Source organism: Vigna unguiculata, chromosome 11, assembly GCF_004118075.2.
Source record: "Vigna unguiculata cultivar IT97K-499-35 chromosome 11, ASM411807v1, whole genome shotgun sequence".
Lineage (NCBI taxonomy): Eukaryota > Viridiplantae > Streptophyta > Magnoliopsida > Fabales > Fabaceae > Vigna > Vigna unguiculata.
In genome coordinates, this window is record NC_040289.1 from 7,457,031 (window position 1) to 7,483,336 (window position 26,306).

The following is a 26,306-nucleotide window of genomic DNA, read 5'->3' on the forward strand; positions in this document are numbered from 1 at the left end:
AATAATAATAATAAGTAGAAATATTATCAGTACAAAAGGAAACTGGTAATACGTAAAAATAAATTATACGTATTAAAGTATTAATAACATTGTCAGCTTATTAAAAATCATCATTAATATAACTTTAAAATATCTTAAAATATTAATAACGTTGTCAACATATTAAAAATCATCATTAATATAACTATTAATATGTAGTTTTTTAAGCAAATAATTAATTAACAATTAAGTTAAAAATCAATATTATCACAATTTTAAACTTTTATTTTAAAAGTATCCTTCAAATTAAATAATTTAAGTAATGATTATATTTAGCAACATTATTCATAATTTGAAAATGATTTTCAAATTAATAAATTTACCTTATGATCTTACATAAACTATGACTACATATCTAATAAATAAAACTCACAACAAATTTAAAAATGTAAAATAATTAAAAATTATGTATATATATATATATATATATATATATATATATATATATGACTTTATTATAAGGAATATTTTATTAATAACTTTTTATCAGACTATTTTACCTTTTGCCTACTCATAAAATCATTAATTATTTTATCTTTTCGTTGCTTTTTAAACTGCGCACTCCTTCAATTAATCTCTATATTTCTTTTTTTTCTTTATTTAAAAAAAAAAACTCTCTCTATATTATTTTCAGCATCTATTAAGTTTTCTTTTCCAAACTCTAAGAACAAATTAAATATATTAAATTGCTAAAAGGTAAAATTATTAAAAAAGCTTAAATTTCATATATAAACACTGTAGGTATACTTTTTGATAATAGGTATATCTTTTTATAAGAAACGACCAAATTAATGATAAAATTACAACATAAAAAAAAATTATGAAAAAAATATCATGATTTCCATAATAGACTTTAAATATATTTTTAATTCTTCTAATTATTTGAGACATGACTATTTTCTATCCGATAACTTTAAATTTTTTAAGTCACTTAAATTTTAAAAGAATGTTTGAATATCTTTATATATCTTTTAAAATTATCAACGATATAAATACTTCGATAAAAAAAACTACATTATAGTAAATATAGAATAAAATAAAAGGGAATACTAATAGGTATCCTGAGAGCGTTTTTTATATATCTTTTAAAATTATCAACAACATAAATACTTTGATAAAAAAACTACATTATAATAAATATAGAATAAAATAAAAGAGAATGTTAATAATCGTTCTTAGAGCGTTTTTTAATGTAAAATTAATAATCAATAATTCTACTATATTTTTGTTGAAATTTGAATAATTAAAATTCGCCGAATTTTTTTTTCTATTTTAAGTTTCTTTTACATTTAATTATATTTTAATTTATAACAACACACGAAAGACAAACGATTAAAAAGAAAAAATAAACGGTACAACGTGAAAATTATTTTTGTTAAACTTTTTATCAATTTTATTTTTGTTCATAAAATAGATTATTAAATACAATTATATAACATTTATGATTATTTTGTCTAAATAACATTTAAAAGATAGTTTTTGTTTTGTGTTAGGAAACGATTGTAGATATAAAAGATATAAAAAAAAAAGATATTTTTGTCAGAAAATACACTATATGAATGTATATTATTTTAATTTTGATTATTAGAGTTAATTATTCTAAATTTCAACATAAATATAATAAAATCAATATCAATTAATAGAGTTAATTATTCCACATTTCAACATAAACATAGTAGAATCGGTGATCATTAATTACACCTTATATAGTGCACCCAATAAAATGAATTCTTATATATCAAACTCGTAAATAGTTAATTACACAAATAAAGTCTAGTTATGCTTGTAACGTTCTTACTTTTAAATAATTATAATATTTTATTTCAGTTATAAAATTGCATACTTTCATTTATGTGAATAAATGTATATATTAAAAAATATATTTTATATTTTATTTAAATAAAGTTTAAATATTAAAAAAATATTATGACTAAGTAAAATCATGATAATAATAAAAATAAATAGAAAAAATAAACAAAATAAATAAAAATATATTAGTTAAAAAAGTATTAATTAAATGAATGAATTATTATATGTGTTAGACTCCTTTCTTTTTGTCTTATAAGTTAAGGGTTTGACCGTCTTAGTGGAAGGCCCACTTAGTAACCCCAAGACTCCTTCCAGCCACTTACCCCTTCATTATGTTTCTTTTCTCTAAAAACAGTTCCCTTCATTTCTCCATCTTTTGAGCAGAAGCTCTATTAGAGGACAATTAGAACCTCCCTAGAGCTACTCGAAATCTTCCTCCGTGTAAGTTGAGCTTGAAACTCCTCTTTTTTTCATTCCTGTTGCTTTGGCTCTACCTTGGGTTGTCTATGGAGCCTTAATTTAGTCACTGTGTACCTATTTTTTAGCGTCTTAAACTATTTTGGAGTTGTAGTGCTCCTTTCCTCTTAGGGTTCATCTTGTCAAGTTAGGGTTTAGGGTTTAGGGGTTAGGGTTTAAGGTTTAGAATTTAGGGTTTAGGGTAAGGGAAGTTAGGGTTTCACATGTTTTTAAGTTATTATGCTTGTTTTTTGTCTGTTTCACATTTTTTATGCTTGAATGATGCTGGTGAATGTGTTAAAATATATTGCTTGTGTTTGTTGCTGATATTTGGTGTTGCATGCGCGAGCAAGGGAGGAACCTGTTGTTTTTGCCCAAGCGAGTGACTCTCGCCTAGGCGAAAATAGCATAAATTTGCCCCTTCTTTCTACTCGAACTCTTGCTCAGGCGACAAGCTTCCATTTTAAGTGATGAGTCATCTCGCTAAGGCAAGAAGGTCTCGCTTAAGCGAGAACCCGTAGAAACCTACAATGTTCACTGTTTGAGCCCTCGCTTAGGCGAGATGGGCTCGCTTGAGCGAGATAATCTTTTTTGCTTAAGTAAGGACCTCTAGGTTGGGCGAGACTTGTGCAGAAAACACTATACTAGCTTAAATCATTCCTTGATTTTTTATTTACCTTTCAAGCTTGAAGTATGTGATCATGCATGTTTAGTATGCTTTAGTGGGACCAAAATTTTACTATATTTGGTGTGAAATGATAAATGGATTGGTTGGTTGTGGTCTTGGACATGAGAATGAAATGTTTTGAGATATCATGTGAATTTGGTGTGAGGAACATGGTTATGGTATGAGATAGACATATTTCCATAAGCCTCTTAGGGAGACCTCATGGTGGTGTTGTAGTGTATATAATTAGATAAGGATTCAAGTAAGGTTGCATCCTGAAACTCTAAAGAATCATTCAGTCTCACGTAGAGCAGACTGATTCAAGTCATGAGAGTAGCAGGAGGGCCTAGTCTTTGGCAAGATAATGATCGTATATGATCATGGGCTAACCTTGTGCGTGGTAGGTGAAACTCATTGGCAATGGCTCTGCAGAGTAGTAGAGACCACCACAAGTGCAAGCATCTAGTGAATTCGATCTCATTATATGTATCCGGATAATTGAGTCATAGAGTCTTGTTTGTTTGCTATCACATGATTGAATGTCTACTGTTTTGCATGTATATAATCTATTTTAATTATCTTCTTGTTGTAACATGTTCAAAATTTCTTTTTTTACTCTAGTTTACCCTTTTTCTTGTGTCTATTTTCTTGCGTGGTTTTTCCTTTTGCAATGATCATCAATTAATTAGTGTGAGCATATGTGGAAACCCCTGGTGGTCGTCAAGATAATGGGAATGCAATAGTTTAGTGGTCCACGAGTTGGTCTTGGGCTCACTGATGGGTTCCTTTTGTTACACTGTTACATTTCAAACTATTTGCTCTGTGAGCAAATTTCTAATTCCATCTATTTTGGATAATTATGTTTATGGCACTGCATGGTGCCTTTGGCTTTCCTTCTTGATATATTTGTGGATGACTGACAGTGAATCTCTTATACTCTTTGTCTTATGCTCTATTTTATATCGTAATCATATGATGTTTTATTTAGTAGATTTAATTTATTTAAATGGGATGTCACATTTTTATGGTATCAGAGCCTTCGTTACTTAGAGTATGTGGGCTTGTGCATGCTTAGCTTGTGTTGTGTCTTCCTAGTGTTTTGTAGCTAAGTTTCTAGTCTAATCAAAATTGAATAATGGTTTCTCCTATTTGTCTAGTGATATGGCACCTCCTCGTGTAACACTTGAACCCCCTCAAAGTTATGCGCCTAACATAGCCAGGACGATTGAGGCCATGGCAGCAGCCCTAACCCAACAAAGTAACACCATGATGCAGCAGCATGAGGCATCGATGCAGCGCTAGGAGGCATCTCTTGAGTAGCAGTAGATGGTGATGTAGTACATGAAGGCTGTGAGGTTGGCTTTTGAGGCTGCTTAGAGGCAACACATGGAAGCCCTCCGACAGTTGGAGGAAAACATGGTTGGTGGTCTTGCCTACGGTCCTCAAGCTCTACCCCACCCCAAAGTGGAGTTTGGAGGATTTTCTAAAGCACCAACCTGCCAAGTTTGATGGCAAGACCAATCCTGATCTAGCTGACCAATGGATGAAGGACATGGAGAGGATCTTTGATGCCAAGAGGTTCCCTGATGAAAGCCTATTGGCTTACATAGTGTACATGCTCACTAGAAAGGCGGAGCATTGATAGGCTAGCATGAAGTTAGTCATGGAGGAGAAGAGGGAATAGATCACCTAGGAAGCATTCAAGAGAAAGTTTTTATTTGAGTAGTTCCTTGATAGTGTGAGATATGCTAAGGAGGTAGAGTTCCTCTAGTTAACCTAGGGAAATAAGACGGTTTTTGAGTATGTAGAGAGGTTTAAGCACCTGGGGCGTTTTTACACTATGTTATTGGATGAGGAGTGGCGGTATAGGAAGTTCGAGAATGGTCTCAGAGGAGACATTTGTTTGATGGTGACACCACTCTCCATCAAGGACTTTGCGACCTTAGTGAAGAAGGCTAGGGACATGGAGAGGATGAAGACTGAGGTGGAAGCTTAGCTCTAGCAACAACAGAGAGTTAGTGAACCATATGGGTCCAAGCCGAGATCTGAAGAGAAGAAGAAACCTTATGCTAGGCATCACCTTCAGTCTCATGGGTGTGGAGGGTTTTCTTCCCCACCCAACAAGATCTAGTGCCATTAGTGTGGAAGACCTCACTTGAGAAGTGTTTGGCCCCAGTTAGCAGGCTTTCGCAAATGCAACAACTATGGTAAGGAGGGACATTTTGACAAAGATTATCCCACTCTTAAGAGGGTAGTGGCACGACCTCCGATTAAAACTCAACAGAGGAGAAGAGGCAGTAGGCCTCAAGTAGCTGGTAGGGTGTATGCGATGATCGGGGCAGAAGCGACATGCTCAATGTTGTATGATTGCTGGTAAAATGTTGTGTGTTGTATGATTCTAGAGCAACACACTCCTTTGTGTCAGAGTCTTGTGTGCAAGAGTTGGATCTGCCAGTGTGTGAGCTGCAGTTTAATCTTGTGGTATCTACTCTGACATTTTGGGTTGTTAGGAAATCGTCCTTGTGTGCTAGGTGTCCTGTGGAGGTAAAGGGATGCATATTCAAAGTTAATCTAATATGCCTACCTCTAAAAGGTTTGGATGTGATCTTGGGGATGGATTGACTCTCTACCAATCACGTTCTCATAGACTGCCGGGAGAAGAAGTTGTTGCTCTCCAACTCAAAGGGGCCTGAGTGGTTGTCTTCTCAGGGTGTTTTGAAAGAGGTCAAGGATGGCGCACAATGCTTCATTATCTTTTCTCAGTTAAAGGTTGAGAAAGAGTAAATGATAACAGTTATACCAATGGTGCGGGAGTTTGAGGATGTGTTTCCAGAGGAAGTACCAAGGTTGCCTCCAAGGAGGGAAGTTGAGTCCTCCATAGATCTAGTACTAGAAGCGGGTCCAGTGTCGATAGCTCCTTACCGCATGGCTCCGACGGAGTTGGTGGAACTTAAGAAGCAAATAGAGAAGTTGTTGTAGAAACAGTTTATACTGCCTAGTGCATCATTGTGGGGAGCGTTAGTGTTGTTGGTCAGGAAGAAAGATGGTAGTTCGAGATTGTGTGTGGACTATAGACAGTTGAACAAGATGACTATCAAGAAAAAGTATGTCTTGCCAAGGATAAATGATTTGATAGATCAGTTGCATGGGGGGTTGATGTTCTCCAAGGTTGATCTACGCTCAGGGTATATCCAAATTTTGGTGAAGGCGGAGGATGTTTCGAAGACAGCCTTTAGATCCAGATATGGGCACTACAAGTATGTGGTTATGCCTTTTAGTATGACCAATGCTCTAGCCTTGTTCATGGTTTACATGAATAGGATCTTTAGGCTATTTTTAGATAAGTTTGTCGTGGTCTTTATAGACGACATACTCATCTATTTCAAGACTCATGAGGAACACGTTGAGCATCTAAGGATAGTGCTTGGAATTCTGAGGGAGAAGTAGTTGTATACTAAGTTGTCGAAGTGTGCTTTTTGGCTTAAGGAAGTTCAGTTATTGGGGCATGTAATATCAATTCAGGGTATAGCGGTGGATCCAGCTAAGGTGGAAGCTTTGATAAGGTAGGAACGTCCAAAGTCAGTGACAAAGATCAGGAGCTTTATGGGTCTAGCTGGCTACTACATGAGACTCATAGAGGGATTCTCCAAGATAGTGGTGCCTTTGACACAGCTTACCAAGAAGGACCAACCTTTTGTTTGGATTGCTAGGTGTGAGGAAAGCTTTTGAGAGCTTAAGCAAAGGTTGACTAGTGCTTTGATCTTCGTTATCCCCGATGTTGTTAACCCTTTGAGGTTTACTATGATGTCTCTCATCAGAGATTGGGTTGTGTGTTGATGCAAGAAAGAAAGGTAGTAGCATATGCTTCAAGGCAGCTTAAGGTTCATGAGAAGAATTACCTCACTCATAATCTAGAGTTGGTAGTGGTGATGTTTGCCTTGAAGATCTGGAGGCACTATCTCTATGGTGCACAGTTTTGCATGTTCAGTGATCATAAGAGCCTCAAGTATCTGTTTGATCAAAAGGAGTTGAATATGAGGCAGAGCAGGTGGATAGAGTTCTTGAAGGACTGACTTCAAACTCCTATATCATTTGGGGAAGGCTAACATGGTGACAGATTCTTTGAGTAGGAAGACAATGCATGTGGCACACCTCATGATCAAGAAGTTGGAGTTGATAGAAGGGTTCAGATATATGAAGCTGCAAGTTGAGTTGGAACTAGAATTCATTAGATGTAGTGCCCTGACTATATCTAGTGACTTTTTGAGCTTAATCAAGGAAAGACATTCGATGGATGATAGTTTGTAGAAGGTGAAAGAGTTACTTGGATCAGATCAAGCGAAGAAGTTGGCCATGGGTAGTGATGGTGTGTTGAGGTTCATAGGCAGTGTTTGTGTACCAACGGATGCTGAGGTGAGGAGGTTGATCCTTGAGGAAAGACACAAGAGTCGTCTTAGCTTGCATCCTAGCATGACTAAGATGTACCAAGATCTCAAGGAGACCTTCTGGTGGCAGGGCATGAAGAAGGATGTGGCATAGTTTGTATCCGCTTGTTTGACTTTTCAAAAGGCGAAGGTTGAACATCATAGACCCGGTGGAACACTACAACCTTTAGATATACCAATGTGGAAGTGGGATTGCATAACTATGGATTTTGTTATCCATTTGCCACGAACCTTGAGAGGTCATGATGCGATTTAAGTTGTGGTGGACAGGTTGACCAAGAGTGCTCACTTCTTGGCAGTGAATCTGAGGATGTCCATGGTCAAGTTGGCTTAGTTATACATCAAGGAGATCGTGAGGTTGCATGGGATGCCCTGTAGCATTGTGTCTGACAGAAACTTGCGGTTCACTTCTAAGTTATAGCAGATACTGCAAGATGCTTTGGGAATTTGGTTGAGGATGAATTTTGCTTATCATCCTCAAACATATGGGCAATCAGAGTGATCCAGTCCTTGGAAGATCTGTTGAGGACTTGTGTGTTGGATCATCTTAGCAGTTGGGATGAAGTGCTACCGTTGGTGGAGTTTAGCTACAACAACAGTTACCAAGCGAGCATAGGGATGACACTGTATGAAGCCTTGTATGGGAGAAGATGTAGGACTCCCTTGTATTGGTACCGAGATGACGAATCAGTGTTATTTGGGCTAGAGTTGTTAAAATAGACCATAGAGAAGATGAAGTTGGTGAGAGATAGGTTGCAGGCATCTTAGAGTAGGCAGAAAGCATATTCATATCAAAGAAGGAGACCCTTGGAGTTCGCAATTGGGGATCACGTGTTCTTGAGGGTGACTTGAACTACCAATGTGGGAAGGGCTATCCGCTCAAGGAAGCTTTCTCCTAAGTTTCTTAGTCTATATCAAATCTTGGGAAGGATTGGGCCAGCGGCGTATGAGATTGCTTTACCTCAGTTTGCTAATCTCCATTCGGTTTTCCATGTCTCGCAGTTGAGGAAGTATGTGCCTGACCCATCTCACGTGTTGGAAGCTGAGGATGTGCAAGTTATGGAGCATCTCACAATAAAGGTACAACCAGTTGGTTTAGAGGATCGTCAAGTTAAGAAGCTCAGGGGAAAAACCATCAGTCTTGTCAAGGTCATCTAGGACCGGAGGACAACTGACTCTACTTGGGAGCTAGAGGAGGATGTGAGGAAGTCATATCTGCATCTATTTTCTGGTACGTCTTAATTTTCGAGGTCGAAAATTTATGTTATTGGGGAGATTGTTAGACCCCTTTCTTTTTGTCTTATAAGTTAAGGGCTTGGTCTTCTTAGTGAGCCCAAGGTCAACCCACTTAGTAACCTCAAGACCCTTTCCAGCCACTTACCCCTTCATTCTATTTCTTTTCTCTAAAAATAGTTCCCCTCCATTCTCCATCTTTTGAGCATAAGCTCTGCTAGGGCACAACTAGAACCTCCCTAGAGCTACTCGAACTCTTCCTTCGTGTAAGTTGAGCTCAAACCTCCTCTTCTCTTTTTCATTCTTGTTGCCTTGGCTCTATCTTGGGTTGTCTCTGGAGCCTTATTCTAGTCACTATGTACTTGTTTTTCAGCGTCTTAAACTATTTTGGATTTGTAATGCTCTTTTCCTCTTAGGGCTCATCTTGTCAAAAGTGATAGCATCTGCCAAAGGTAAGGGAAGCTAGGGTTTTGCATGTTTTCAAGTTATTATGCTTGTTATGGGTCTGTTTCACTTTTTTATGCTTGAGTGATGCTGGTGAATGTGTGAAAATATATTGCTTGTATTTGGTATTGATATCTGGTGTTGCATGCACGAGTAGGGGAGGAACCTGCTATTTTTGCCCAAGTGAGTGATTTTCGCATAGGCAAAAATAGTAGAAGTTTGCCCCTTGTTTCTACTCAAACTCTCGCTCAAGCGACGAGCTTTTGTTTTGGGCGATGAGTCATCTCACTCAAGCGAGAAGGTCTCACTTAAGCGAGAACCCGTAGAAATCTACAGTGTTTACTATTCGAGCCCTTGCCTAGGTGAGATTGGCTCGCTTGAACGCGAGAATCTCTTTCGCCTGAGTAAGGACCTTTAGCTTGGGCGAGACTTGTGCAGAAAACACTATACTGGCTTAAATTGTTCTTTGATTGTTTATTTACCTTTCAAGCTTGAAGTATGTGATCATGCATGTTTGGTATGCTTTAATGGGACCAAAATTTTACTATATTTGGTGTGAAATAATAAATGGATTTGTTGGTTGGTTGGTCTTGGACATGAGAATGCAATGTTTTGAGATATCATGTGAATCTGGTGTGAGGAACATGGTTGTTGTATGAGATAGACGTAATTCCATGAGCCTATTGGGGAGACTTCATGGTGGTGTTGTAGTGTATATAATTAGATAAGGATTCATGTAAGGTTGCATCCTGGAACTCTAAAGAATCAATCAGTCTCATATAGAGTAGACTAATTCAAGTGGTGATAGTAGTAGGAGGCCTAGTCTTTGGCAGGATAATGGCCATATATGATCATGGGCTAATCTTGTGTGTGGTAGGGTGAAACCTATTGACAATGGCTCTGTAAAGCAATAGAGGCCACCACAAGTGCAGACATTCAGTGAATCCGATCTCATTATATGTATCTGGATAATTGAGTCATAGAGTCATGTTTGTTTGCTATCGCATGATTGAATGCCTACTATTTTGCATGTATATAATCTGTTTTAATTATCTGCTTCTTGTAACATGTTCAAAATTTCTTTTTTTACTCTAGCTTATCCTTTTGCTTGTGTTTGTTTTCTTAACAACATATCACAAAGGCATATTACCCAATTCAAATATCATAAAGGCATTCTCAACAACATATCAATAACTTTTAAGCTTTTTCAAAAATACAATGCATAATAAACATGATTCTACACAGATTCAAAAATAATACACAATTCAATCATCAATTTAACATCTTAACCACACAGTTCATCATCACATATTTAGAAGATCACAAATTCACAATTTTAAAACACAAAAAAAAATCCCATTTTCCAACACCAACTAAACTACTCAACATGCAAAAGATATAAATTGGCTCCCCTCACCTTTAAAAGACGGTCCAAACATCTCTAAGAATACCAAAACTCCTCTAACTCCACATGATGCTCTATCTATACATAGAAATATGACAAGAAGAATCAGGACATGTCATTATGATCATTGATCATAAGAGACTCATATAGATTATTAAAATAACACATGCAAGTGAAGTAAGCTCGCATGCAAGAAGCAAGACAATTTTGGACGAGGAAAAAGGCAAAATACCAACTTACTTAGATTTAGAAATTGATCAGATAGAAGTGAAGAGCTTGTCGGGAGGATCACTCCAACGATCTTAGATCTTCAAAAAGATGAACTGAGGGTGAGAAGGCTTAGAGAGAAGTCAAAATACTCTAGGAAAGTAATTTTTGGAGAGATAAAGTGTTTTAAAGTAATAAAACTAGTTTATCAAATTTCTATTTATACTTTAACGTTTTAATATTAAAATAATTGAGTCTCATTATTTTAAAGACACTATCAATTTTAAAATACCATTTTCTAGGTCTTTACACTTGTCTTCTTTTTCTTATGATTTTTTTTATCAATCTTAGTGGAGTTAATCGATAAAGATGATCCTCTCAACTTGGTTAAACTTACACTAAAATTTTGATATGTTTAGATACACTTTAAGTCTCTAGATTTTGAATAGTTTTACTTTTGAATTTGGAAGTTGGTTAGTAGAAATAGATTTTAAGTAAGAAAAGCTATTTACGTTTTTTATAAAACCTGGCGATAAATGATTTGGATATGATGGTGATGTGGTCACAATATCTTTAGTTTTATGCATAGTTGTGTATTGTTTTAGCATATTTTAAATGTTTGAGTTTGAGATGATTTTTGTGTATGTGTTATTAGTTTTATGTTATATTACTACATTCAAGACAAATTAGTCTAAGTTGTGGGTATTTAAAGCAAAAATATTCAATGTTAGTTTATAAGCTTGATGGGAATGAACATATACATAATGAATTTGAATGACCAATGTTAAATTGATATGAATGAAGGATGATATTTGAACAAATTATGGTTTGTATTAATAGTTTTTTAGTTGTTTAAAGTTGTGTTATTAAATTCCTTTGGATTGCAATGAACCTATCATAATCAATTATTTTTAGATTCACTTGTAAATATAGTGATTGATTTGGATTAGATATTAGTCTTTAGTAAGACATATAAGTTTTTCAAAAGGTGTCATTTGATATTTCATTGATTTAATATCCTCTCATATATATACTTAATATAACACACATTATCTTTGTGTTTGATTAATATTGAATTGTTTATGGATCATCCATTAAATTATATTATTTATATATATTTTTTATCTTGGAAATATATTTCATTAACTTATCCTTGTAATAATATACTATCACTATATTATATAAAATTGAACAAATATAGATACAAGTATAAAAACAACATAAATGAAAATAATGATTTTATTTTAATTTATCTTTTATAAATATTTTATATTTATGTATATTTTGTACATATTTAAACTCTATTTTAATTTATATTATATATTTTCTATGATGGTGTTACAAAATAATATTATAATAAGGTCTTGCTAAGTAATAGTCCTGAGAGCTCTCTTTAAAGTGTAATTAATGAACATTGAATTTTGTAAAAGTTCGTAGATAACCCTAATATTAACTAAATTATGATCTTAATAGTTATTAGTGCACTTTTACTTTTTTAAGAGGACAAAAATACTCATAAGTATTATACATTTGTAATTAATAATTTATTTGATGAAAAAAAGTTAAAAAATAATTAAACAATAAAATAATTATATTTTAATGTTACTAAAAATTAAAATATAATTAAACATAAAAAATTATTTAACAGAAAATAAAATATTGTATGTTTTATTAATCAAAACAATATTATATTAATTATTTTTATCTTCTTTATTGAAAAAACAAATAATATTTTATTTTCTATTAATTTAAGTTTTTTATGTTTAATTATATTTTAATTTTTAGCAATATTAAAATATAATTATTTCATTATTTAATTATTATTTTTTAGTGCATCACAAATAAATTATCAATTAGAGTTGTATATAGAGTTGTCAAAGTGGGTCAGAACCCATGGGCCAACCCGATTCACCACGGTTCGAGTCGGGTTAGGTTCAAAGTTTTTTAAAAATTTCAGTACGAGTTAATTTTTGATATGACCCACCAAGAACCTAGCTCACCCAGGTTGAACCCGTGGTGAACTGGCACCAACCCACCTATAGATAAAGAGTCACACAATTTTTTTGTATTTGGGTTGAGTTGGGTTGTTTTTTTTAGCCAACATATTGGGTTGACAAATGCAAACATAATATTTTTCTGATTTTGGTTTAGATTTTAATCACAACTAAATTTTAGTTTGTTTAGGACGAAAGAAAAGAATTGTATTTATTTTTAATTGAGTTAGTGAGCTAACCCGTTTAATCCACCAACCCATGGTGGATTGAGTGAGGTTCAAATTTTTTGACTTGCTAATAAGTGAACTGAGTGAGTTGGCTTACTAAGTGACCAGTCCATTTTGACCATCATAATTGTATAATACTTGTAGACAATTTTATCTTCTAAATAAAGTAAAAGTATATCAATAATTATTATAATCATATTCATTTAATATTATAATTACAACTTTTATAAAATTCAATATTCATTGATTAAACTTTAAATAGAACAATGTCCTTAAACGCTCATTAACATCTCCTTATAATAATTACATGTGATATAAAAGATAAATGCACATCATTAATCACATTGAATTGACTAATTAAAAATAAACAGATAATTAATTAATATAAATTAATGTCATATATTAATACATTTATTAACATATTTACTCTGTCATATAACATTAATGAAAATATTTATATTACTTTACTTTTTAAACGATACATTCAAATTAAATTAAAATATTTAAGATAATAATAAAAAGATTAAAAAAACTATTAACTTTTTTTTCTAAAGTAATAATTAATAATTTAAGACCACTATATTATAATATTATAATCAGGGACGGATGTTTGACTCTAAGTTGATGGGATAAGTCAAGTAGTATAATTGTATACTTTCAACTATACATGGGTCTATTATAGAGCAACAACCAACATATTCAAATATGTAAGATTAGAGGAACAAAATAAAACATTTTTGAATACTTGGTAATAATTTTAAGAAAATCAAGGATGCACCTGCACACTCTTGTGTACACATAGATCTGTCACTTATTAAATAATAAATTAAATATGATTTTAATTTCTAAATTTGAACACAAAACAAAATTAAATTTTATCATTAATTCAAATATATTTTTCATCTTAAATTTTTAAAATAGACGAATATAATATTTTAGTCTGACTCCATCGTTTTAGATTCACAGTTAAGTTATTTATATAAGTTCTAATTATGAAAAATCGTTTAACAAACTAAAAAATATATAATTAGACTATAATAATTATATTTATTTATTTTTAAAATTTAAATAACAAAATATATTAAATTTAAAATAAAGAAGAATTCTAAGTGTGAGTATAGAAAAAATAAAAACGTATTAAATCTTATTTAGAATAAGGAATTTTCGATTTCCAAGTCTTTTTATTCATGCACACGGAACAATCCTCTGTGAAATTCCATCCCTACCCTTCCCGCCCTCGAACGCAACACGTAAAACCTTGGTACTCCAAGGGCATAAAAACAGCCTCAAAATTACCGAAAGCGACACAACACTCTGCGGCCTTTTAAATTCCCAATGCCCAGAGAGTGTTGTCATCTCCCAACATATCCACCCTTGTCCCTGTTCGTCATCACACACACTTTCTCTCTCTAGATCTCTCTCTCTCTCTGGATTTTTTTTCTCTCTCTCACATTACAGCTATCGTATTTCTGTCTCTGCCATTGCGAAAGGGACGCTGAAAAAAAAAAGATACATATAAAAAATAAATAAAACACACAACACAACAGCCCATAAACCCAGCGACGAGGTTTTCTAAGGGACGAAAAATAAACCAGGGAGTCTCAGAAGAAGAAAACAAGGGAATCAATCACACAACACAATAACAAGAACGGGTCTTTGAAGAGATTGGACCAAAGGGTCAAGTGGGCCATTTTCAGTTTTTTCTACCATTCATTCATTTTCCTTGTTCAGGTTAGCTGAGGAAACTTCATAAGAAACTTCACTAAGACATTAAACGTTTTTATTTTTCTTATTTTTTGTTTATGTTTATTCGCTATTGGCCGTTTCTGTTTCCATTTCCGTTTCGGTTTCCGTTTTTTCTCTTTATATTGATGACGAGGGGACAGAAATTTAATTCAAAAACATAAACTTTTGGTGCTACCCGTTTGAAGGTAAAATGTAAAGTCTGTGTTTGTACTACTATCTTTTTAACGCGTTTTTGTTGCAAACACGTTTTGGTGATCATTTTGTTGACTTTGGGCACTTTATATTAACTTGGTTGTAAGTTTTCATTCTTTTGCCTTTGGGGTGTTTTTGTTTTTAACCTTTCTGGTGTTTTGGACGGAAAGAAAATAAACTCTTCTTCTTACTGTTTGTTGATGGCTTTTCTTAGGAAGGGCGTTTGATTTTGCAGGTGCTTGAAGTTTTCGCTTGGACAAGCATCATATCTTTGAGTTGTTTTGTTCTGTCTCTGTTTTCGTGAGATTTACGTTTTACTATGAGGAGAGGTTAACACACTACTTCTCTCCTTGTTTCTCGGAAGATTTTATAAGGTACAGTGAAATGAAATCCCTTGGCTTGTCAAATCAATGGTTAAGCCGTTAATGTTTGATTTTGTTTTTGATTGTTTTTAGTTTTATCATTCACTCTAATCTTTTTGGGTTTTGACTTGCTTAGTGTTTATCTAGGCATAACATCCATCAATAATAAAAAGGACTTGTGGTTGTGGCCATTAGTGGGAAACATAAAAGTTGTGATTTTGATTGCCAGAAGGCATGAAGATGCTTTGTTTTGGCGCTTTTGTTTGATCTTTATGGCTGTTGATATCATGGTTAATACTAGGTTTCTAGCATCTATAACGGATTTTGTTTGTTGTGGACTGTTGGGAGAGGTTGGTATTTTTTGGATGAAATAAGGAACTGGGTTAATGTTTTATAAGGCCCCATGGTCTAGTGTTGTGTTTTTATAAGGTAACTTGTCCTGTGTCTGGTGGATTTTGAAAGCACCAAAGAATCTAATCTTGTATTGTTTTGACTTTTCTAAGACTAGTCATGTGAATGTCTGTGTAGTGGATTTTGAAATGACAGAAGTGGAAGTAAGGATTCAATGGCTGTAAAAAAATGGTGCTTGTTCTTGTTATGTGTTTTTTTACCTTTCAGATAAACAGTTTTCATTCTGTAATTTTTTGTCTGGAGAAGGAACAAGGGTCTGTTTGCTTTTCCATCGAAAACCAATGTTATGTGAGTAATTTCAACGTCCCTTTGAAGCTTGGATAAAAAACCAAACACGTTAGAATGTTTGGAAAATGAGAGAGGCTTTGAAGTACAGTCTTTTCATCAGTTTCTGAATTTCTATTGAATTAATTACTTTTATTTGTTCTATTTACTATGATATTTCTGAACTACAATTAGTAGATTGTTAGTTACATTTGAGAAGGTTTAAAGGGTCCTTCTAGGCATATAGTGAGAAGTGGAGAAAGGTATCTCTTTTACCATGTAGTGATTGGATGATTCCTGATGAGGTTGATACGTTTTTCTCATTGTCATCATGTTGAATTTAAAAGTTCCATGTCAGATATTCACTTTCATAATGTGTCCTATATTGCAGACACTACCGAGTTACTGCTATGCCTGATCTTTACCTGTTGAATATGAAGATTTCAGGGAATCCTAGGGGGGTTATGCATCAGATGAATATATATATATATATATATATATATATATATATATATATATATATATATATTGTCATCAAAACTAATTCTGAGTCTGATAATTGTTACTGAAATACTCATAATTAAAATATCATTTAGCATCATGTAATGATTGTCCTACAAAGGTAGATCACTTGAATTTACTTTTGGATTTAACTATTTATTTGAGATTATGCATATTTTGTTGACTAAAGTTGCCTTTCTAAGACATGGGAAGTGAACAGGATCAGTGTTGATTATGGTTGTAATCATTTATTATTTTCATAATCAATATACACTGAAGATAAACTATTAATCTGACCCTTTTGTACAGAAGTTCTGACTAGTTTGACTGATGGGCCAATTCTCATATGCTCTTTGAACCGAAATTATAGGAAGCCAAACAAGGCCTGATATAGATGTAAAATCACAGTAAAATATGCAGAAATGAGGGCCCTGTGTTTTTTTGGCTGAGTCGGTGTTAAATTTTGGCTTTAAGCTTTCCTTTTTCTATTATAAAACCTTTTATTTTCAAAGAGTATATATAATGTGTACATTCTCTTAAGTCGGTTCAACCACTGAATTATCTTCTTTTTCTTGCCATAATGGTTTCATTTATGTTCACGTTGGTAATTGCCACCTTGTACATGATGCCTAGTGTTACGTGGATGTAGCATGACTTAATTTAATGCATCTTTTGATTATGTCCTTCATTCTTTATTCTTTCAGGTCCTTGTCTTCTAAATAAGCTTGGTTAGAAATGTCTTTTTGCAGTCTTTGAAAGTTGCCAAACATTAAACTTTTACAGGTGAAGAACAAAAAGAAAAATTCCAGCCTCCACTAAAGGCCTCGATCTAAGCATTAAAGCATAATGCTTTTTTCTTTTTCTAAACACACTCATCATGACCACTATTGTTAAGACTTTATTGCCCTTGTTTGTCTTTTTAAACCCTTTAACACACTTCTCTTTTTTCACCTTCATTTGCTATGTTGTAATGTTTCTGCAGATGGAATCAGTTAAGCCTTCAGCAGTGACACCAAGCAAGAGCAAGTTGGCTCGCACATTCGCCAAAGTTCTTCATGTTAGAGCAGTGACAGGAATTGCACCAGTTGATGGACTGAAGAAAGGGGATGCAGATCTCAACAATGAAGCAAATATAATCAAAGAAGAAGAGGAAGAACTTCAGAAAAGAAAGGCCACAGAAGCTTCGCTTGCAAAAGCATTTGCCAGCATTTCGACTGTGAAAGCTTCATATGCTCAGCTGCAGCATGCTCAGTCTCCTTATGACCCTGATGTGATTCAAGCTGCTGATCAATTGATAGTCTCAGAGTTCAAGACCTTGTCTGAGATAAAGCAGTGTTTCTTTAAAAAGCAATTTGATCCTTCACCGGATAGAGCAATTCTTCAAGCTAAGTTGAAGGAGTTAGAGAGTGTGAACAAAACATTTGAGATCACAGGGCAGAAGTTAGAATCACAGGTTCGGCTCAAGGAATCTGAGATTACATTTCTCCGAGAAAAGCTAGAGGAAGCTAACAAGCAGAACAGGTCAATTGAGAAGAGGTTAAATCAAAGTGGATCATTATCAGTTCTTGACAATCTCCACATTTCAGGGCTAAGTCCCAGCCATTTTGTTACTGTTCTTCGCCACACCGTTAGGTCCATTCGAAACTTTGTGAAACTGTTGGTGAATGAGATGAGATCTGCAGGTTGGGATATTGATGCTTCAGTGAATGCCATTATCGAGCAGAATGTGGATTACTGGAAAGAAGATCACAAGTGTTTTGCAATTGAGTCATTTGTGTGTAGGGAGATGTTTGATTCTTTCAACATCCCTAACTTCTCCTTACCCAATGAATCCCTGCCGGATAAAAACAAGAGGCAACTGTTCTTTGGGAGGTTCAACGAGCTAAAACCAGTGAAAGCGATGGAATTTCTTTCGGCGAAGCCAAGGTCACCATTTGCAAAATTCTGCAGGATCAAGTTCTTGAGACTTGTTCATCCCAAGATGGAGGCATCATTCTTTGACAACGTGAATCAGAGGAACCTGCTGAATGGTGGAGAGTTTCCTAACACCAACTTCTTCACCTCGTTTGCTGAGATGGCCAAGAGGGTGTGGCTTCTACACTGCTTGGCCTTCTCCTTTGAGTCTCAAGCTTCAATCTTTCAAGTGGGGAAGGGTTGCAGATTCTCTGATGTGTACATGGAGAGTGTGAATGAGAATGAAAATGAAAATGATGAAGAAATGGCAGTGGAATCTGAGCCACAAGTTGCTTTCACTGTTCTTCCAGGGTTTAGGATCGGTAAAACTCTCATACAGTGCCAAGTTTACCTCTCACAAGCCATGGTAAAAAAATCCACATGCAGAAAGCAAAAAAGGTAGTAGTATTAGTTCCAGTAGCAGTAGAAAAAAATGGTGTTTTTCATCAGTGGTTGACCCCACCATGCAATAGGTTGGTGAAGTGGAAGCCAATGTTTTTAGTTGAACTTTTGGGAGGACATGGCTTGTGCAGTGCATGGCTCTGTGCTTGTGGGGACCCACCCTTCTGCCATGGTTCAATAGGGCGTTTTCTTGTCCATTTGTATTTTGGCCAGTTTCTAAAGGAAGCGCGTGAACCCTTGCATTGGGAAGTGTCCTTTTTGTTCAGAATGTTTTTTTTTTCTTCTTCTTACTATGAAGTTTAATTAATCAGATGCATGCCCCAAATTTTGTTGATATTAGGCCGGTGGCAGAGGTGGTCTTAGCTGGAATGCATCTTTACCGAACATTGCATATGTCATGTACATAATAATGTTGGTGGTAATTTTGTTATGCTCTTCTTAGGTTTTTTCCTTTTCTTCCATAATGTTTTGTCTTGGTATAGATACAAGTCTTGGATATTTTATGGCTTTGTCTTGGACTAATTTAATGGAAATGAATGCAGTTTCAGCAAATGGATTTTCAAGTAATTTAACTTTAGATTCATTTTATTAGCCATATATGTTCTATTTATTTGTTTTTTTTTTCATCATTGATCATTTTACTAGCTTTTTAGGCTGAGTTATTTATCTTTCATATTATGAGAAATGGGTTTTTCCTTAATGAATTTTATGACAGTATTAAATAGTTTGGAGTTTATGAATTTGAGATCAGTAGCATTGAAAGAAGTTTCTAAGAAAAAGTCAATTAGTATTTCTTTTGAAAAATCATTCTCAACAAATTTGTTTATGTTAATCTATAACTATATGGCTTAAGTTTAAGGTTATGATAAATTGAGTATTTTTAACTAAATATTTACTAATTTTCATATATAGTACTCAAATATCTTATATTTCTCGATAATGTTTGTGTCCTATATTTTTCCGTTAATTAAATAATGTTTGGGAGTGTTAAAGATTTACTATGTAAGATATCATATTGTTCAAGAAGGTGCACTGTAAATTTTTGTCAAAACTTTTGAAAATAACATATGAATAGCTTGGACAGCTAGAAACATATGAAGTGTATGGCTAACCTAAAAATCACTTGGCAGGGAAATAAACTAATAAACTAGATAATAACAGAAAATAATAGTTACATCACTCCAAAAGTTAAATAAAAATATGTATCTGAGAAATACAATTTTTTTTAATTATAAATAAAAAATTCATAAAAATTCAATTAAAAATATTTTAAGAAACTTAAAACTAAACTCACTCGTTTAACTCTATTCTTGAAAATTCTTTAAAAAATCCTTCCCATTACCATATGTTTAAGATATTTCCAAGTATAAACGTGTAAAAGATAATTTGTTGTTGTCTCGTAACTCTCTTCCGAATGTATTCACTAGTTAATCTTGGTCGACAGAATCATATATAGATGTTATGGATTTTTCAAACAGCACAATTTTCAATTAAGTAGAAATTATTAATTTATGTGAAACATGTTCTCTCCCGGCAAAAAATGTGTTTCTGTTCTTATCTTTTTCACTCTTGGTTGTCTTAAAGGGACATAGAACGAGTCATTATTCCCTCGTTAACTTCTCAAATTAATTTTTCGATAAAACACCAGGACACTAATAAGATTTTCAGAATATTTTAGATTTTGTAATATTTAAAGTAAGTTTTCATTGTCTTTCAATGTGTAATATTTTTTTTAACATTATTTTAGATTGTAAATAAATAGTTATTTTACATTATACTACGAGATCAAATAAAGGTAAAAATCTATTCATAGATTAACAATATGTTATGATAGAGATTTATATGAAAAAAAGAGAATAAAACACTTTTTCAACTTTTTCATAAAGTAAAATTAATTAAGAAAATTCAAAGAATAATAGAATTTATTATCTCATTTTGTTTTATAAAAAAATATTTAGTTTTTTTCTTTTATATATATATATATATATATATATATATATATATATATATATATATATATATATATATATAACGGGAATTTCTTTCATTGATGTCTTAATAGAAAGATTAATGACTTATAAGAGATATTGTTTTTTTATAAATGACATTTATTTAAAAAAAAATGGAGTGCTATTTTTTGTATTTAGTTTAAGAGAATTATTGTTGTTATTAACTTTTTACCATCTTATTTATTAATTAATATCTCATATACTTAATATACCTATATATTTCATGCATATTGTATAATATATTAAATACCTTTATATATATATATATATATATATATATATATATATATATATTATAAATATCAAAATTTAGTTATTGTTTTTTTAAGTTGTAATATTTAAAATTAGACACACAATCTAATCTTGTCCTAAGTAAATTTTCTTATGTTTTACGATAAAGGATTGAGCACTCACACATATCATGAAAAAATTGATACTCTAACATCACAAATAATTTTTTATATGCTCAGGTCTTAAACTAAGGAACGCAACATTTCATTCATTAAAAATAATTTTTATAATATTGTACTTGTAAGACCAATTTATTGGACTCCTAGGTCCCACACGATACCAACTTTATTCAATGAGACTGGTGAAAAATGGTACACATAAAGACAACATTTGTAAACCTCAATTATACTCTTAGTTTATTTATTCTTACTTTAGTTTACGTGTAATATTAATTTTTGTTAATTTAATCTACCACGTTTATTTTTTCTAATTTTTAAATTATTTAATTTTAATTTCCCTTTTACATATATCGAATAAAAAATTTATTAAATAATAACCTTTTACATTTTAATTATTTATTTTACTAGATTCCATATAAATTGTTCCGGTAAAAGCGAAAAACATACTTAAATTTTTTAAATTTAATTTTCCTTTTAAATATAATACTCAAATAAAAACTTTATTAAATAGTAACCTTTTATATTTATTTTGTTAATGTTGTTAAATATGAAAATTTTGACATTGTTGTGTAGACAATAATATACTATCTTTATCTTTGTATTATATTTATGTTAAATATTGATGAATTAAAAGTTTAAAAAATTTAAATGGTAACAATAGAAGTTAAAACATTAAAATCACACATAAATATATAAAACTAACAATATAATTAAACCTATTTGAAAATGTCTCATAAAGAAAGTTGTGAATCATGCTAGATTTGCATCCAACCCTAAAAATACAATTATACCTATTTAACAAAAAAAAAGTGTTCATGTCTCATAAAGAAGGCTGTGATTTATGCTACATTTGTTTGCATCTAACCCTAAAAACCATACCAAACCCATTAATCAAAAAAGGTTTCATGTTTCAAAAAGAAAGATTTTTTGTGGTTCATGCAAGATTTGGATTTCACTGTATGATTACATTACATCCAACCGCTACCAATATTTAATAATGAAACTAATGAAGAAGGTTGGTGTGTTGGTCATGTGCTATATGGGGAAAGTGTAGCATTGATTCTGAGTGATATGAGTGGTGTTTTCAATTTTTTTTTTTTAAAAAAGATGCCATCTTTTTCAGAAAACTATTGTGGGTCAATTTTTATTTTTGGAGTTGAACACATTTAGGCCATGTGGCAAATTTTAGATTTAAGTAATTTTCACAATAATATTGAGGGTAGGTGGTTTCCTTTAAAAGCGAAGGGTACGAAGAAAACATCATTGTGATGCAGTGGGGGACTCTGACAAAAGGATTCGATTTTTATTTTAGGTGACTGTAATAACAGTGACATGATGAATGTGGGGGCAATAACGTTAACACTAGGTGCAAAACATTGTTTTCAACTAGACATGTGGGAGTAATGATGTATATTAATTCACATGAATCTGTACCCAAAAGAATTTATGTGTATGATTTCTATTTTAAAAAGCTTAGATTTTTGTGTACTGTACTTGGCCTGCAAATCCAACAATGATTAGTGTTGATTTGCAATTGCAAAATTGTAGGAAAAATAAATTAATTTAATGCATGGTTTTTGAAGGTTACATTTAGGAATGATAACGCAGTCTCGTTTAAAAAAAAAAAAAAAATTCTGGTTCTCGTCTTATTGTTTAGAGTCTTCTTCACAATATGGTCTTCTTCTTGACAAAAGTTTTTATATAGACATAGAATAATAGAGTTGTTGTAAATTTTTTCTAGTGATTGAGAAACTTCACACCCATTGCATCTAAGCTTGGACGTACATGATACATTAAATGATGTTATCTTTTAAAGTAATATCTCGATAACTCGATATATTATCTATTTTTGGACAAAATGTATTTATTTGAACTTGTATAAATCATAGTGTTGTATGGAGGATATAGACTATTCTAAGTTGACAAAACACTTGGAAGTTGTTGAAGCAAAATAATTTTAACTTAGGTTTTAAGAGATTCTTTGAGATTGATGTGTTGTAAGTTTTGTGGGATCTTCTTATTAAACATAAGAACACAAACATTTCATATAACATAAAATAAACATACGAATATTCGTGAAGTACTATGTTATGTGCTTATCATTTAAGTATCATACTGTTTATTATACTTGAAAAGAAGACTATATAATATTATATCATCTAACAAATGAAATAGTTGTATCTTGCATAATTTGTTGTTGAACAAATAAGCGACTTAAAAGACGAAACATGAATATTTTATACTGTTATTTTTAGAACTTAATCAGAATCATATGTGTTGTACTTTTTTATAATATTGAAAAAAATTGAACATTAATTAAGAGACTTCAAAGTAATCTTACTCCTTATACAGTGATGGTGTAAGTCATCTCCACCTAATGACTCACTCCAAACTGAAATTTATCATATCATTAAATTTAAGTTTACTTACTCACTTGATCCCCTTGGTTGGAAAGAAAATCAATAAAAAAGTTTTATTTCTTAAAAGTATACTATTTTCTTAAAAGTATACTATTTTCGTATATGGATAAGTCATACTAAATTGACACAATTTCGTATTCTATTAAAAGTAAAGTTATCGTAGTTTGAGACGACTTCAAACTCAGAATAAAATGAACTAAAGTCGTGTCGTGCTATGAAGACTTCGATTCTAAATGAAATGAACTAAAGTCGAGTCATGATGTGACGACTTCAGTTCTCCAAAAATGAAGTCGTTACAACATGAATATGACACAACTTTAGTTCATTTAATTCAGAATAGAAGTCGTCACAACATGATACAACTTCCATTCATTTTATTCTAGAACTGAAGTCGTCTCAAGCTGCAACAACTTTACTTTTAACTATAACTTCACATAGATCGTTTGTTATGAAGTCATCTCAGTTTGACAAAACTTATTCATTATGAAGTCGTTTCAATTTGACACAACTTATTCGTTATATGTAATTTTTTTTAAGACTTGCATCATTATGATAATTTCAAAATAAAATTACACCATGTGTAAAAAACCTTAGTTCTAAGGATAAATATCAACATATAAATTATTATGCATTTAAAGGAAACGTGATAAGAGTGTCATGATGAATGTAGGCCAATATGTAACTTGCAAAGCATATCGTTTTTTTTAAGTATATAATGTGTGCCTACTGATTCACATAAACATTTACTATTTCAACCATTTAAGTTCCTAGAGAAATTCATTTTTAATTTAAGATTTTAAAATTATTAGCAACTCATTTTCTATGTTTTTTTTTTTCAATTATTGGATAAATTTATGTGAATGATATCTCAATTCTTATTCAAGGAAATTATGATTTTTTTTTCTTTTGTAAAATAACGGAGGCAAGTTTTTATGTGTGTATTTTGATATTTTTTTTCATTATTAATTTTTGGATAACTTAAGGTACACGTTAACAAAGGTCAATAATGTAAGATATTGAATAATTGAAATAAATTATTGATGGGGACGACAATTGGTTCAATATAATATTAATGGCTTCAAGAAATCTAAGATATACTTTCTTTCCCCACAAGAATTTTACAAGTTTAAGAAACATAATTCATTTAAATTCAAAACTACTAGTTTTCCAACTGACAATTATAGTCATTAGATAAGGGCTTTTGTGAGAGCTTGAATCAAGGTTAGATATTCTTAATTTTGAGTTCCATTTTTTTAATTATTTCGTTCAATCAAGTCAAGTTATATATACAAAATAGTGTTAAATATTTTTAATTAGATTATATTTTTAAGATCATTGTTCCATTCAAACATATTATATTTACGTATAAAAAGTTACATAGAAACATTTAAAAATATTCACACATTCCGAAAAAAAAAATGTTTTAAATGGTAAGTTGATACAAATATTATTATTTACCGAAAAAAAAATGTAAGAACCAGTTAATGTTTTTAAGAATTTTAGTAATTAAAAGAAGATGAAATACATATATTTTATTCTTTAAGTTAAAAATTTATAAATAGAAAAAAAATTAATTTTATTCAAATTTCATTTTATATAAATTACTAAATTTCTAAAGTATGGTTAGCTTAATCTTAATTTAAACAAGTTAAAAATAAGAAAAAATAATTATGGTTCGCTATGTATGGTATGCTTTGAGATATTAAAGAGTTTAAAGTGTTTGAGATAAAATTTATATAATTTGAGTTAATAGATTTTAAATGGGCTATGTTGAATATTGAATGGAAAATAAGCATAAGCTTTGTATTGAAATTTGGTTCGGTGAAGATGGAATGAAAGAATCAAAGGTTTATTGAAATTTGGTTTGGTGAAGATGGAATGGAAGAATCAAAAGTTATTTCAACTTATTTAAATTGGTTCAAGTCGTTGTTGTTTTAGAACAAAATATTCCATGTTAAACATACGAAATGAAGAAAAAACTCAGTTTGAACCAATAGGTTTTGAATTTTTTTTCTAATAGATTTCCATTCTTTCATCAATTTAAAATACTCGCAATTTGAATTTCAAAATGTAATACACTTGTGAGTTAATATTGATACAAGATGGGAGAACAACAAAAATAAAGAAGATAAAATGTTAGAGAAAAATCCAACAACTTATGATTTTGATTAGTAAAAACATGATTTTTTTACATGCCTTATTGAAAATTTCTAAAATTATGTCACAATCTATATGTAATACATATTAAAAAAATTGTTTGTGACAACATAATTGTGATACGAGTTGAACCATGGATGAACAAAATGCACACAACTTGTTCGATGAAATGCTTTATTGGATTGAAACATGCTATGCTGATGAGGAGATGGAGGACGTGAACTGAATGAACTAATGAATGGAATAGAAGATGGAAGTTGCCAACCCACTTGGAGATTACGCCAAGATAAATGGATGAACCATATTCATCACGCTGCTCAATAACTATCCAAGATAAGTGAGACAAACGACAATGTGCCACTCTCATAAGCCATTTGAGATAAGTGATAAACACTTCAATACACCACTCGCACGTTTTGCAAGATAAGTGAAGGAAACATTGATAAATGGAATTGTGCCCTTCACCACGCCACTCATGAATACATGAGATAAGTGGAGGAATTCCACTTGGACTAGCTAGCTCCGATGAACTCACACACCATGCACCAAAGCA

General features: G+C 31.9%; 1 protein-coding gene across 7 annotated transcripts; it reads left to right on the top strand.

The window, feature by feature from the left end:
• The first annotated feature begins 14,278 nt into the window (after positions 1 to 14,278).
• Positions 14,279 to 19,309, top strand: LOC114169125 (protein GRAVITROPIC IN THE LIGHT 1-like). 7 transcript variants are annotated; one of them, XM_028054162.1, is made up of 4 exons: positions 14,279 to 14,657; positions 15,079 to 15,238; positions 17,107 to 17,185; positions 17,385 to 19,309. In XM_028054162.1, the coding sequence occupies exon 4, from the start codon at positions 17,385 to 17,387 to the stop codon at positions 18,756 to 18,758; it is 1,374 nt and encodes a 457-aa protein (XP_027909963.1). In that variant the 5' UTR covers positions 14,279 to 14,657; positions 15,079 to 15,238; positions 17,107 to 17,185; the 3' UTR covers positions 18,759 to 19,309. The 7 variants fall into 7 exon arrangements, with proteins under 7 accessions (XP_027909963.1, XP_027909966.1, XP_027909959.1 ...); XM_028054165.1 differs by having other exon boundaries at positions 15,100 to 15,238; XM_028054164.1 differs by lacking the exon at positions 14,279 to 14,657 and adding an exon at positions 14,753 to 14,857.
• Positions 19,310 to 26,306: the final 6,997 nt, after the last annotated feature.